Below are 16,620 nucleotides of genomic sequence, written 5' to 3' on the forward strand. Positions count from 1 at the left end.
AGGCTTATCTCTGCACTTCTCTAACTGCAATATTAAAAAATGGATGGATTTTGGACACAGAATATTGTATTGATTGATTTTATGCTTGAGTTTTGCAGTACAATATGTGTAAGTGGGAGTTTTCATTATAAATCTCATTTTGAAGGGTTTATGACTAGCTTGTTTCAATTCTCCTTAGGCTCAAAACTTGTTAGATATGTTTTACCCTGGAAGATAAAAACTGTCCTGAAAATGAGAAAGAGTAAAAGAAAGAAAAAGAATGGTATAATTTTCTTTATGTACAAGAACATATTTTGAACGAAATATATGAAACACTGAAATCATTAAAAATGTAAGAGCCTAAACACATTCACAGGAAGACTATATTTATGTTCTGGGTAAAATATATGTATCATTTAGGAAAAAAAATTACCTTTCCAATATTACTGGAAGTGGCTTGACATACAGAAGAATCTAGAAGGGTAAATGTGAATTTCCTATAACTCTTCTATGATTAAGTAATGTTCATTCAGAATTTAAGGATATAATTTTCTTACTCATGCAAATGAGATCTTATGAGATCTCTGCCTAATGACTGCCTTTTTAGGATAAGTAACATAGTACCTGAAAAGATGCTCAAGTAGTCAGAAGCAAAGCATGGAAGTTCATATGCAATATATGGGTATATTCTTACCCACAACATGCACTGCACATTGTTTTAGCCTTTCTGTGTGCTTTTCAGACTTGCCAGAACAGAAGTACTCAGATGACAAAAGGGAACCTAACAATGAAGGCCCAGCCTTCACCAAAGTGTCAAGTTTAAGGTTTTAAGGATGGGAACTTGCGTTTTCCAGAATTAACAGACATAGGAAGCATAGTCTCTCCTGTTGTAAAGTTGCTGTAATTTTTGAGAATCCATTTCCTACATTTTTACTTCAGGAATTGTTTAGGCATATGGCAGGTGGCAGATACACAAAACAGGCTCTTGAAGTTATAAGAATGAATGTGAAAATATGAAAACAAAGTAAGTTCTTTCATAGGAGAGTTACGCTTACCTGTATATGACCAATCAACCTCTTCAGTCAACTTCCTCTGCTGTCTGTAGTATCCGTATGCGAAATCTGCAAAATATCAATGAATTTAAAATATTAAAAATAGAGGCTAATAGGAACATATAGATGAGTCTCTCACCCCCAGGAAGATAACCACTGTGAGAATTACTGATGTATGATTTACCTAGTCCTTATTTTGAACTTTAAATGGTAAGAATTGTTTGACTGGAACACAAATACTATTTGTATTGTATCATATGAAGGTCACAAACAAAACAATGTGTTTTCTCAGTTTATCTGAATCTCTTTTGCTATTCTATTCTTAACTTATGGCTTTATACTTGACATCATCTGTGATGTCCTTCAGAAAGAACCCGTCTAAATTACTTGGAGTCAAGGAAAGTTGAACTTCAATATGGTTAGTCTTCACAGTTTTTCTCTACCTTTCTTTTATTGATGCCATTTAAAGATAATGAAGAAATATTACAAAATTCCACTGTGGACTAGCATCAGCATTTTAGATAATGTATGTGTATCTCCATAAACCTTACTGAGAAAAGCTAGATATTACATACTTTTTAATGACATTGTTTTTCATTAGAGAGACTGACTGTATAAACTGATTTTTTTTTCCTAACTGCTGAATAACTTTCACCATTGTGCTCTTTGCTGGAATAATTCTAGCAACGCTGCTGGTGCGTGCACATGGAAGACTGTGCCCTGTAATACTTATTATTATATGCAAACTGGAGATTTCTTTGGTAATTTCTAGAGTAATAATATCTTCACAAGTTTCATTAAATACTGCTCTGAAGAGGCACAATATAGCCCATTTAAGAAATAATTGCATACAAACACATTGAGCGCACATATAGATTGTCTCCTTGAGAAAATGCCATAGAATTTTGCTCATGTTCTGCAGAAAATAGAATTTCATGAAACAGAAGTATAACATCCATTTATTTTTCTTCAATAGGAACGAGTCTGTAGCACAGCTTATGGTACATTAAATCATAATTGCTATTTGTACGGCTAGCCCTCTTCCGTGCTTTAGAATGATTTTCTGCTACCTATCTGAAGTCCATGTATTTTAATAAATTCATCAGGACATCTGCCCCCTCCATGAAATTGCAATTCCTCTTCAGTGTTTTCCTGTTCACTTTCTTCCTCCTCTTCAAAAAAGACACCCTTGTAACACTTAGCAACATTCAGTCATGACTAAGATTTCTACAAAAAGAACAACCCTCCCACGTGAGTAGCGGAACCAAAAGCAGACGCAAAGGGCCTTATGTGCATGGGCATTGTCTTTGGACTATATTTTCAAGTCAATGTTCATTGTGCCTGCATCTTTAATTAATTATGTAAAAGAAAGCTGTTTAAGTTCTGATTCACAGGTGTTAGTTGCTGTCTCCAGTTTCCTCCTTTATCCCTTGTCCTCCTAATTGTTACTTCAAACAATCGCTGGAGCATTCATATGCTAAGTGCGCAGGGTTTGGGCGTGAGAGCGTCCCACCACTTTTTAAACTCCTCATGGAGGTCTGATGGACAAGGAGCAATAGCTTCAATGAGCAAGAAAAAAAGGGGCAAGGTTCACTTTTTTTTGGTGCATTACACACTTAAAGACCCAGTAAATCTTACGGAAAGTCTTTATGAATGCCAGGAGACCTTAGGAGTTCATACGGCTTCTCTCCTTTGCCATTCACATATTGTGCTAGCGGCAGTCCCTTCACAGCCCACTCACAGACAGTGATTACCCGTGGTCTTGGGATTGCCTTCTTCTGTTACGTGGGTGACAAAGTGGAAGAAAAATAAATCTGGGGAAGGGAGCAATTGGGAAATCAAGGGTGTCAGAAAAAGTGTGAATTTCTATTGGAATGTATGGGGACAAAGACATGCAGCAATTCCTGCAGTGAAGTTCACTGCTTTCACTGGCAAAACTTCACCATGCGCAGTAAAAAGCCTAGCCGTGTAAACAGCAGCTGAGAGTACAGAGACCAACTAGGAGGAAATGGTTTTAGGGTTAACAATTTGACAACCATTTTGCTTTTAGAATATGACAGCAGGCACCTCTGTTTAAACAGTATATTTAAGTTCCTGACATGCAATTTAAATTTGTATGGTATTCATAAGAAAGCCTTCTCAAAAGTCTTGTGGTTTTATATGTAAATCTACAATACTGATACTTGAACTTCCAATCATCTCGAGAGTCAGCACGACTCTTGTGATGCTGCCCGTCTCTTCAGCTGGTACACATAATAGCCTGAGTTCTACTTGATCTTGAGGTGTTGCTTTATGAAGCAAAAAAAATCCTTTATGTTCTCCTCTGCTTTCAGGAGGCTGCTGAACATGTTTCCAAAGGCTGCTGATTTATTCATAGTGCAAGACAGCTCAGTTGTGGGATCATGTTTCAACTGTTCTATGGTTATCTTTCTACGTACGTCAGGGAGGCATCCAAGATATCATTAAATCATTAAATGCTTTTTGTTCCCTGCTACCCTCCTTCAAAACCAGGTTTTCTGCATAGGTCTGTGACTTGTTTCCTTTTACATTCTGTATAAAAAGCCCACAGTGTAGTCCCAGAGGCCCGTAAAGTTAAGAATAATGGTGGCTAGTGCTCCACTGTGTCCTGGTTTCAGCTGGGACAGAGTTGATTTCTTTACAGTGTCCAGTATGATGCTGTTGTGGTTGAGGCATTAGGAGAAAAAACAATTTGATAACATACCAGTGTGTTAGCTGTTGCTGAGCAGTACTGCACAGAGACAGTATTAGTTTGTATTGACCTGCCAGTGAGGGGGCACAAGGAGCTAGAAGGGGACAGAACCAGGACAACTGACCTGAACTGACCAAAGAGCTGTTCCATACCTTATCATGTGAAAAAATAAAAACAGTAAAATTGAGGGGAATGGGCTGGGGAGCAGCTGCTCAGGGACTGGCTGATGCCCATCAGTCAGCTGGTGGTGAGCAACTGCATTGTGTATCACTTGTTTTGTAAATATATACATGCACATATTTACATAATCATTACTGTTATTTTTCTCTTCCTTTCCTGTCTTAGTAAATAGTTTTTATCTCAACCTATGAGTTCTACTTTTTTTCCTGATTCTTTCCTCCTTCCCACAGGTAGCAGGTGAGTGAGCGAAGGGCTTTGCGGTGTTCAGCTGCCTGCCAGGTTAAATCACAGCACAGAGTTTGTGAGGGGCAGCTGGACCAACCTATTTGTTGCTGAAGTTGTCTCATGCTCAGTCACAGAGAGAAAACAGAGAAGATTGGTTTTTGGTTAAACGATAGAGCTGAGAGTAATGAGATCTTGTAGGTACTTTTTCTTCCATCTAGAATGTGTAAGTATCCAGGTTTTCTTCCTCCAAACTCGAGTTTGATGTGTCTTTTGCATTTATAGGCCTTAGTCAAGTGGCTTTTGATTTACTTCTGTGAATGAAGCATTCAGAACCTTGGCATATATTTATTCATCATGTAAAAGTGAAAAATGAATAGTTTTAAAGATTAAAATAAATGCTTGTGAATGAAATCTTGATTTGACACTCTGTGCTGGGATAACAGGTTAAAGAAATGGAAATGGAACTTTGAATCTCTGATTTTTGTCAGGGGAAATCCTCTGACAGATGCTGAGGCAACAAGCCACAGTGCCCTCTGGAGACCATGCTCCTCAAGCTGAGAGAAAAGAGTATTGAAAAGACAGTTACTGAGACACAAAATGTGTTTGGGGATGCCACACTCAATATGCTGCTTTGCTATGCAGGATACATAGTGTAATCTGTAATTTTATAGCAGGCTGCTGTAATTCTACCAGGTCATTATACCTGTCCTTTTTGCCAAGGTGGTGTCAAGATACCAGCTGCTAGACACAAAAGGACAAAGGGACAATCTCTTGTGGTTTAGCCTTTGCTAACCCTAGACTACAGTCTGAACTTCTTTGCTGTGTTGCCAACAAAGCATCAGTTTATGAGATTCTGTTTTATTTATAGAAGCTGAGACACATTTAGATATAATATTTTCTGCAAACGAGGTGCTGATGTTCTGTGTGTAAAGTAGAGGTAGGCACTCAACTCTTCACTCAAGTTGCCAACATTGCTTGGTCCTAGGAAGTCACAAGTCACTCACTATTTTTCTCCTGTCCCCAGATCTAACTGAGGAATGAGGAATCTAATGGAGAATGGCAACACATTACAGTTATACATCGACATTAAAATCAATACAAATTTCAATTTACATGGATGGGGTTGGATTTATGGTTCTTATTTCAAGGAAGAACGTAGGAACTTCCTGGATTCCAAGCATGGAATGGGCTGCCCAGAGAGGTTGTGGGTGCCCCATCCCTGGAGGCATTCAAGACCAAGAAGAATGTGGCTCTGGGCAGCCTGGTTGGTGACCCTGCCCACATCAGGGCACTGAAACTAGATCATCTTTGAGATCCTTTTCAACCCAGGCCATTTTATGATTCCATGATAAGGGTGTAAGCAATCACTGAAAATGTGCTAATTTTCTCTTTGAGAAATATGAAGTACAGAAATTCTCATTTTAAACAAAATTGCGCCTCATGAGATCTCCCCTGCATACGCTTATATTATAGACACTGCACAAAGTGGGTGTTGTCAGCACTAGAAGCTTATACAGATTCAGAATAGATTACAAAAATCTGTAAATGAGAGATCCACAAACACCTCTTAAACAGAATTATACCACTTTTGGATTGCTATGTCCCTGAGCCAGACACCAATAAAACTGGGAGGATTATATTGGCAAATTATCATTACATATTTTCTCTATTTTAATGCACTTACTGTAATATTTGCTATTGGCTGTTGCAGGGTGTTATCAGGAAGTGGCCTGACATAGCAAAACATTCTACAAATTTTTATTCAAATACGTATTTGTACTTTATTCAAATACATACCAGCATCTGACAGCTTGCCCACACACTCAGCAAGCTCTTCAGAAGGATAAAGAGCAAGGCACTCAGGCTCACAATTCCTTCTGCAAAGGCTGACCTAAAACCACTGAATTTATGCCTAAAAGTGAATGTCTTGGGTGCTACTCATTCAAATACAGTAAAGTGGCTATGACTTTATGCTTTACTTGATCTACTGTTTTTACTGTTCAGTAGCACTTTCCCAGACCATAAGACATTTAGAAAGTCACATTTTTAGACTAAGAAATTGGAGAAGAGATAGGTTGAAACACGAAGAACTAACTGAGATAGTACAATAAGAACAATGGTGAAATTAAGAACAGAATAGCTGAAATAGTTTAGAGAAATGCATGTAGCTAGTGACTTAGGAGTGGGACACTGGACAAAGTTCCCGCAAATAAGTCAGAGAGGAAGACAAAATGCACAGCTGGCATAATATTTTTCCTTTAAAAAAGCTACGTGGTCAGCAGAATAGATGCTTAATGCTTTTTATTAAAAAAAAAGCCAATAAATAGATTAGAAAGGCTTTTATTATACATTTTACTTCAAAAAATAAACAATCTTAAAAAAAACTAAAACTACACAAAATCACCTCTCTTGATAAATAGAGCACTTCCTCAATAATCATGTCCTTATTTTAGCTCCTTCTGCTGACAGAAAGTCCCAGGACCCACTTGTATACCTTTCAGCCATCTTATGATGGCATAGTTTCATTTTCTCAACTTGAATAATTCTTGATTTATGCCGAAAGATGAATGAAAAGATTCAAAGCACGGTACCTACCAATCCCTTGAGACAATGAGCCACATTCATCTAAATAACATCTATTTCATGGATTTGTTCAATTTGCTAATGTCATCCGTAAAAACACCAAGGTGATTTTATAGCCCATTTCTACCACTTCATATATTCTTTCTCCCGGAAAGTCAAAGTGTCTAAATCTTTTGTCAAGACAGGCCTGAGAATTCTGACAGCCCTAGAGAAATTTAAAAATATATTTCTTACCCATAGTTCCTTCTTGGAAGGCTTATTTTAGGCATGGATACATTTTAGGGTATCTATAAAGAGAGTCAATTCTCTTCATCATGCCGGAGTGTAGGCTGCTTACTCATACAGACTGAAAAGTGAAACTTTCCGTGCAACAAATATGAAACCAAAATAGAACTCCTCATGAAATGTGACAATTGTGTGTATTTACCAAGAATGTGTATTTACTAATACAGAGTGCATTAAAATGTGTGTGTGTGAGGTCAGGAGGATAAGAAGTAAAAAAAGGAAGAAAAAAAGAAGAAAAAGACAGATGAGTTTATATAATTAAGCATTGGGATATTAACAAGAACTCTGTTTAGTTAAGATGTCACAACTTTATAGTGAGCAGTGCCATGAATTAAAAGTATAATACCTATGGTATGAACTAAGGTTTGTAAATCACATTTAATCACAGTTTTCCAGTGCTTCTCCATATACAAAAGCAACCAGGACTGCAGCTTGACCAGTTTATTTTCTACTCTACTGCAGTTTTACATGCCTAGAGTTTACAGGATCCAGTATTGTTTTTACCAGCAAGTGTAAAGTGGGAGTGAGCTCAGAATATCACAAAGTATGACCAAACTGCTTAAATTCGCTGCTTCTACTTTCCTAGTGACTACTGGCAAAGTAATAGCATATGTTAGATGTATCCTTCCACTTGTGATCCCATACATCTGGACATGAAAGTGGTCTGACATACTTCAGCTTCCTACACAACCATTAGCAGTCAGTTGAAGCATCGACTATATTAATATTTAAGGCTTCACTAGGAATCCAAGTATCTTTCAAATGCCAGCTCATTGAAACCAAGTAGACAATAGAGTGTTTAGGTAGGGGACTGATATCCTTCCAGAAGAGATGTTTTTGAACAGGTACAGTCGAGTGAAATTAGATTCCTATTAAGCTCTTGGGCTACACACAAAAGTAACCCAGGAAACCTGGATGGCTGGCCTGCTGCTGAAGGGTGTTTAGCAGATTTTAGGTTCCTAAAAACAAAGCCAGAAGGGACTCAGGAGGACTATAATCTCCCTGAAGATGTACCATGAATGTTCAATGATTGCAGTGAGGCAAATAGAGTTTTATGATAGAGGTGGGGAATTCTATTGAAATGCAGGTAATGCTGTGCCTCCTGGGATACGCTATTGTACAGCTGCTTCCATTCAGACTCTTCTCCTTGAACCCACTTGATCTTTTAGTGCTACATATGTAAATTAATGAAATCACATTGAAAAAAGCTAGAAGAAAATCCAGGCCAGATACAAATAAACACAAATTCAACCAGGTCGGTGAAACTACAAGCATTTCATTTCAAAATGAATTTACTTCTGTTATATCCAGAAACTCCTCAAAGAATCCGAGTGTAATCCTAGTTTTCACAGGCTTTATGGAAGAATGGCAACTCCACAGGGAAGTGGGTGCATCTGGGCATTCCTCCATGTTTTGTCAACTCCTTGCAGTTGTATATTGCAATATACTCCTCACACTTAATGCTCCTACTAGGCTTTTGCTAGTCACCGTGTTTTACTCCTTTTGAAAAGCAAGTTGTCAGTATCTGGTCCTCTGCTTCACCAACCATAAATGAGTGTGGTACACTATTCTATGAAGTAATGTTATTATTTTCAGATTCTGCTGAAAACAAAAAGATGTATTGATGGTTCCTGGAAGTGCTTGTTTACCATAGCTATCTGCAACAATATTCTTAACACTTAACAGCTTTTTCCCATCAAATATTTTGATAAAATGTGTAAGATATCAAATAAAATAAAAGCATGATGTTTTAAAATAAATTTTCTTCAAATTTCCTTTTTCAATTTCCTTTTTGAATTATTTTCTATGCCTTGTTTTCTACATTTCATTTACCACTTGATGTACTTTTGAAGTCAAAATCTGTCTTACATTTCATATACGTGCAAGGCAGTACCATGGTGGAAGCCCTTTCTAGTTCTGTCCTATATCATCCACAAAACTGGAACTTCAGCAGTACTTTCAGAATTCAGATAATGTTTGGCAGTGGGAACTCAGGAAAGTGACAAACATTGTGCATGATCTACGTAGTCATGTGTTTTATTCATTTGTATTTAATCTGTACACTCTTCATCTTGGAGAGGAGAGGTAAATCTGCCTGGGAAGTTACACAAAGCCCATGTGAATGTGGGCAAAACGTTACACCACTGTAGAGCACAACAAAACCACTTGATAGAGTGAATTCTCAGCTACAAAACTCTATTGTTCAGCATAGTCACCACTGCTAGTTATGCATTTTTTGCCAGTAATGAAGAAGAGCCTGTGTGCCATGCTCATAAAAATCTGCACCATCATAGGTAAACCCTCTGTTGCTGTCACCATTGCTGATATGTACCACCCACTGCCTTACTGCGCTCATCTCCATCAGTGTAGGGCAAGTGCAGATGAATGTCAGTGGGTGCCATTTTTTCTATGTGAAGGAACACACCTTTGCTCCATATGCACTTCCATGTCAGATGTCATTTTGTCAGACTGCCCCTCTGCTGCCATCTGTCACACAGCAATAAAATGTAATGGAATATTGGTGGGAAAGTTCAACCTCTACATTCATATCATCAGTATCCACTTCTGATGTCACTGAACAAAATATGAGACATTAATTATAGAATAGTCCTTTATGCTGTTCAATTCTGTCTCCAGACATAAGCCCAGAAAAAGAAGGTTTGTCCCAAATGAAGAAATAATAGCCCTATAAGATGACAGATACATGGTTTAATCAATCATTGTAAACATGAAATTTCACCTTACTGCAATAACCATTTCCTCATATAATCAAACTTTTCACTAAGGCAGTAAAAAGCCTTTTCCCAGGTCTCAGGTGGTGGTGGCACTCCATGAAAAGCTGTAATTTGTGCACTGAACCACAAAATGGAGGTTCTGACCTCTTGTTACTTGCAATCCTACACTGAGTGTATAACACAGTTTGAACTGAAAATCCCATTGAGTCAATCCTCTCTCCAGGTTCAGATTAGTTCAATACAACTGAAAGTTCATATATTATGGCAGTCAGCTGTCAACACTCAATAACTGACTGCAAATTGACTATGACTTTCTAGCAGTAAGAAATTAAATCTTTGAAACAAAAATCAGTACGCTTGAGAAAGTCATTATGATTCATAGGCAATTTTTTTTTTTTTTTACCACAAACTAAACACTGTAAGACACAGAAATTAAATACAGCATGTCTAAGTCACAAATTTGTTTTCAGTTAATTTCAATTACTCATCTACCAAGATTAAATGATTTTAATTGCCAATTAATAGAGTAATTAGCTGCTCTGTCAATTAACTACAATCAGAATTAGAGGAAAACATTATCTAAAAATGTGTAGTGAGTTAATGGCTTGTGCACACTAAAATCTTGTAAATAGATTTCAGTGAATCTAAAGTGACTTGTCAACTTATAGCTTGCTGACAAAGCCATTCCCACATTGGGAATTCACCTACCAAAGCTATTTGCTGGTTTGGATCAGTTCTCCCAACAGAACTAAGGACTTGGAACTCTTAAGTGATGAAGAATTAGTTCCCCAAAGGGCACTGAGCAATGAACTCCCAATATAGGCTCCCAGAGAATGTAAAAGCCCTTAATAAACAAATATCTGCTCTTCTTGTTGGTGAACAGTGCTAAAACTGTGGGTAAAGACATTAATTAACAGGCTGAAGGAGAGGAGAGGAGAGGAGAGGAGAGGAGAGGAGAGGAGAGGAGAGGAGAGGAGAGGAGAGGAGAGGAGAGGAGAGGAGAGGAGAGGAGAGGAGAGGAGAGGAGAGGAGAGGAGAGGAGAGGAGAGGAGAGGAGTTCATAAATGTACGTACTGCCAAAAACCAGTGACATGAGTAAGGTGTGACTGCGAAGTGAGGAATATTCTCTCTGTTAAGAGAAGGCTTATCAAAGTCTGGTAAAGAGACATGGCCAGATTTTAGATTCCAACTCTATACATTCAATTTGACAACTTGTAAGTAATGTATTTATATCAACTGAAAATGTTTATCTAGGAAGGTAAACATGTAGCAACACCACATGATGTTCAGATCTGATTGATGCAGCAACAAAAATTATTCTAAAGAAGGTACTGAGAAAAACTAAACTACTTTTTCTTCATCTTTTCAATTAATGTTACCAGCTGAAAGAGGAGACTGGGAGTCACCATGGAAAAGCTCTAAATAAAAGAAGGTGGAAAAGGTTAAGAATGCTTACTATGGGATGAAAATAAATAGAAAGAGTAATGAATATGGCTGAGGAAAAGATTAGGAACTTTTATTCTTCCCTTTTCTACAGGAACAAGAACACCTAAGGGTATTCATGAGAAATCTGAAAGTAAGAAAATCAGTGAAAGGATAAACTTCACATGGAGGCAGTTATCACTGCAGGAAACCGTTGAGTCCAACTACTGAATCTAACCGCTAAGTGAAGATCAAAATAGCTATGAAAATATCAAGAATATTTGAGTTATCACACCACATCTAGAAAAGAGCCTGGAATAGGTGTAATTATGTATGTGTGAGTAAGGACTATTGAGTATCTTACTGCTGCCCACTGGGAGATATCATGTACCTCGATAACCCAATGTTTGTGTTGTTGGCCAATGGAGAGCTCATCCTGTACCAGTGGGAGCCAGGTGAGGCGGCTAGATGGATCCCAAAGCAGTGACGCTTTGGTCTCCAAGGTAGGGCTGCTTTGGGTACCAGCACCCACAGGGAGGGCAGCAGACTGGGGAGGGCCATTCTTGAGGGATGCTGAATGAGCAGCCCCAAATACAGAGCATGGTAGTTTCTGCTCACTGATGTCCCAAATTATATCAGCTCATGTCACCACTGCCAATGTCCCCAAGCTTACATCTCCTATAGAGGGATATAAGTCAGCATCTGGATAGTGATGTTTCCAACCATGTCCTTCCCCCCAACTGGGGGTTTTGCTGCTGAAGTGACCCTTCCATCACCACATAATCCTTACAGGCCCCATTTGCAACCAATTCTAGTGAACCTGCTTTAGCAGGGGGGTTCGACTTGATGCACCCTTCCAACCCCTACGGTTCTGTGATGTCCCCAGGCTCAAGTTCCCTACAAAGGACAGGTGATAGGACAAGAGGAAATGGCCTAAAGTTGTGCCAGGGAAGGTTTAGGTTGGATATCAGGAAAAACTTATTTACAGAAAGGGTTGTTAAGCACTAGAATAGGGTCCTCAGAGAGGTGGTTGAGTCTCCATCCCTGGATGTGTTTAAAACCTGTTTGGATGTGGTGCTTAGGGACATGATTTAGTGGAGGGTTGTTAGAGTTAGGACAGTTTGGTTAGGTTGTGGTTGGACTAGAAGATCTTTGAGGTCTTTTCCAACCTGAGCAATTCTATGATTCTATGTTTTTGATTTTTCTGAAGTAATTACACTGGCTTCTGACAGACAATTTTGAATCCAGGTGTGACCCAAGACAGCTATTCCTGCTATTTTCATAATATATAGGAATGATCCATGGCATGTGATACACTCCATTCCTGAAGAACAGGAGAGAACAAATTTTGCCCTAAACGGCACTGCAGTGAACACTTTCTATAAACTCTCAAGGCAATGTTATTTTCAAATGGCATGATTCCGTAATTCCCCACTGAACATTTTTTCCACAAAAACTGACTCCTCTGTAAAGGTTCTTTCTAGGTGACTTCTGCTATTACTTATATCTCCTTTTCTTTTGGGCAGTTTCTATACATTCTTCTGTATCTGTTTTGTCCGGAGAACCAGGAGAATAGCCTGATTTGGCCATTCCCCCATATGCCTTCCATGAAGGTAAAGAGATATTACTGAACAGTAAACTCCTTTCTTTTTCTTGTTCTTGCAAAATGTAAGAAAATCCTCCCTGCAGTTGCCTGCTCCTGTTGTAAAAGACAATTTTTCATGTCCAGTAAAAATATCAGTCAGTATAATACTTACTTAACGGTTCTGTGTTGATGAGATAATGCTGTTGTTTGCGCTATCATCACCTACCAATGATCTTTTTCCTGATGCTTTGAGCTGTTACCATGTTTCCCATTATAACTTTAATGTCCAAACATCTCCACTGGTGAACACACACAGGGCACCACAGCTCTTATGAAAATAATTTCTGGGATTTACGTCTCTGAAATTGGATAATGGGCAAGTACCAGCTGTTCATGCTGGGTTAATTCTGAGTTATGCCTTTAAAAATCTGCCTCTTTCCACTGGAAAGCTGTTGGGTAATGCCTTTATAAAGGAAAGCCAGGAATTGTAGTTACAATGCTCTCTAAATGCAGCTTCGCATAACAATATAGCAAATTCATTTAGCTAATGTTAGTATAAAATGTTCAAATAGCATGAGAGAGATAGTGTGAAAAACACCTGACATGGATTACAGGATTACAGACACATCTTTCTTTTTTATTTTTTTTTTGTATTCATTTCATTGATTATTTCTAACCTTGACAACCTCAGCACTGTCAAATGAGAATCATCCCTAATGCAAATCTACCATTATACTGTGAAACTATCCCGCAGCATATTGATTAAGATATGGATATCTTTTACTTTCATTATCTGAAATATATGACAGTGAGACAGGTATTAGGGTGGAAAATAAAGTATCTGCTGAATACCTAAATAAACGCAGGTAGCCTATTGCTACTATTCATTGTACTGAAATTTAATTTAAATGTAAGAGAACACTCCAAATGAGGCTACTAGGTGGGATTTTCTCCTGTTAAAGCTAAAGAGGAATACAGTCTCATTCACTTTCTTATTACCAGGGCAACTGTACCAGCAGAAACATATGTGTCTGAGGAAAATCAAGATGAAGTGGAAGAACCAGACCTGACCTTTTGATATGCCCTATTAAGGTCAGTGTAAGATAATTTGATGGAGAGAGTCTGAATCACCGTATTTCCTCAATAAACTCTACATCTGACTTCCCAGGTGAGCAGGCCACCCCAGAGCAAGTCTCTCATCCTACATGCAAAAGCACTGAGGATTGCTGCTGCTGAATTTCTGGTACTGAAGGGATACTACATGAATCCACTTAGCTCCCAGGCACAAGGCAGGTAATGAGCCAGGACCACTGTTGCATTTTTTGTTCTTGTTGCTCGAGTAGAGGCTGTAAATAACTGCAGGATCGTTTCATCTTTATTTCAGGGACCTATCCACTCTTCAGCTGTTAATTTTTGAATGTTCTTTTACTGATAAATTAGCTATTTTTACTGTAGTGAGTTACCAGACTTAAGCTTTTGAAAGAGAAACCCTTAAAAAACAACGTCTAGCTCTGATTAAGTTGACTATCTGAATTCAAAGCATGTCTTGACTGCTTTCATGAAAACAACTGATCCTTTTCATGGGTTAATGCCATTGTAACTTCCTCTACACATTGAACAGATTACCATGGACACAAATTCAGACTCCTTCCATTCACACAAGGTCTCTAGAAATTTACATAAGTCGGCAGAGAGAACAGGCAGCCAAGCTTTCACTGCCATGAATATTGTGATGGAACTTTCAACAATCCGTACCTTTGTTTTCTAAAAAACAGTTTACAGTAAAAACTGCAATTCAGTTTAAATGAATAAGGAAATAAATTATTAAATATATATATATATTTTTAAGTGGTCTTTTTAGTACGTAATCATTACTCAGTTACCTTAATTTGCTGCCAAATCAGAGCAGTTTGGAAATATCCTATGTTGAAATGAAATGAAAAATGCTACTTCGTTCTACCCTAGTATCAAGCCTTTTTATGTCAGAAATTATAAACTCTGACAAAAAGAAGCAAACCATGGCAGGTGAAACAAAACAAAGATATAATACCTACATTTGACCAAGAAGGTGTACTCAATACAGTTTGTGACTTAAAAATGACAGGGATTTTTGCCACGTACACTCTTGCATATTGAGATTCAGTTTTGTAAGTTTTGTTCAAAATGATTCACTGGTCCATAAAATATCACTGTAATTTTGTATTCAAGGACTTCGTATGCAGAGAGGCCAGGACAGGATCATCCAGAAGTTGGATTTATTGTAACTATGTTTAGATATCATGACTAGCAATCCATTTTTAAAAGAGCAAGGTAGATTCCAGTCTTCCAAATGCAAGTGTTCCCACCAGATATTGTGTAACTAAATTACATGAATCCTTCTTGAAATTTTTCCTTGAAAAGAAACAATACAGCTTCTGTTAGAAAATGTCTCTTGAGGAGAAAATTAGACCTTTCTGAGGAATCTGGTTCCATCTTATTAGGCTAACCTTTTGGTGAATGGTATATTACAGGATGAAGAAAGGTCAGTGCATTCCTTGAAAAGCTCTTAATCCAAAGGCACTGAGGGATGCACAGCTTGTCCCAAATGCTTCAGTTTATATGTCAGGAACAAACTTTTATCTTACCCTACTCACCTTAAAAGCAAAGTATGCATTATACTTTAAACTATTTGCTCATTCAAACACAAGGTTTAAGAATTACTTCCAAACAATGAAATATATTCCTTAGTAAAATAATAAAGAGAGTTTTTGACGGGGCTTGGTTTTTCTGAGTTCATTTTTCAACTGTTTTTTCTCTGTGAGAGAAAATTTCAGTAATTAAGAACCCTTAAGATAACATCAATACTCATGCATTGCATGATTATATGATTGCATGCATGTATTATCATATAGTCATCTCCACCTTGGAATTCAAAGCTAAACTTAAGGCTGTTTCTTGAAAATAATCTGGGTAGATATGAAGCATCTGATATGACAATCATCTGAAAAACACAAATCCTGAGTTTTCAAGTGATATTTGTCCAAGGACATGAACAGAAGAGACAGCTTAGAGAAAAAGCTGAAAAATCTTTCTTTGGTCCATATGTACTTACCACAAGGAAGAGATGTATTTCAAATATCCCTGCAGTTATTTGTAATTTTATATTCAATACCTCATGCAATATCCTCCGGTACTCTATACCATTAACTTGTTAGTTCAGTTTAGCCACCAGCTTCAAGAGACTTTCATTTAAATAAGTCACTCCACAAAGGGGAAATAGATTGCTCTGAGCAAGCAGTACATTAACAATATATTCTTTCATTTGTAGGAAATGCAAATTTCCTAAGCCACAAGCATTGATTATTTGAAGTTAACATTAATTTACTGCCTCTTTCCAAACATCAGGCTTCTGGAAAAATATTGTTTGCCATGGCAAAACGAGAAACAAAAATACATTTATTTTTTTTTTCACTTTTAAAGATGTACGAAATTAAGCATGAAGTGCTATCTTTGTGGAAAGTAAAGCACACCTCTTGATGGTGTACTGATTACAATCCATATGAACAGTGCCTTTGAAAGTTCTCATGTGGCATTAGGCATGACTACTACTATTCAACACAACCTGGACAGGGAGGAACCTGATGAGGATTAACTAGAGCAAGTATAGAGTCTTGCATCTGGAAAGTAACAAAACCACATGCATCAGTACAGGTTAGGGGATGACCTGCTGGAAATGAGCTCTGCAGAGAAGGACCTGGGTGTCCGGGTGGACAACAGGCTGGCCGTGAGCCAACAGTGTGCTCTTGTGGTCAAGAATGTTGATAAGATTCTGGGGTGCATTAAAAAGAGTGTGGCTAGCAGGTCAAGGGAGGTGATACTCCCCCT

At 37.9% G+C, this 16,620-nt stretch overlaps 1 protein-coding gene across 14 annotated transcripts in view; it reads right to left on the minus strand.

Annotated features, from left to right (window-relative positions):
- Positions 1–16,620, minus strand: part of PTPRZ1 (protein tyrosine phosphatase receptor type Z1) — a 124,353-nt gene that overhangs the window by 89,040 nt on the left and 18,693 nt on the right. For all 14 annotated transcript variants that reach the window (XR_014937960.1, XM_085525616.1, XM_015852899.3 and 11 more), the window contains exon 2: positions 1,035–1,100. Coding sequence is in view for 13 of the 14 variants with exons in the window: in XM_085525616.1 (XP_085381742.1) it covers positions 1,035–1,100 (66 nt within the window). In the remaining variant the exon portion in view is untranslated. The remainder of the gene's footprint in view (positions 1–1,034; positions 1,101–16,620) is intronic.

This window comes from Coturnix japonica, chromosome 1, assembly GCF_054131305.1.
Source record: "Coturnix japonica strain WE chromosome 1, WE-NBRP24, whole genome shotgun sequence".
In the NCBI taxonomy this organism is placed as follows: domain Eukaryota; kingdom Metazoa; phylum Chordata; class Aves; order Galliformes; family Phasianidae; genus Coturnix; species Coturnix japonica.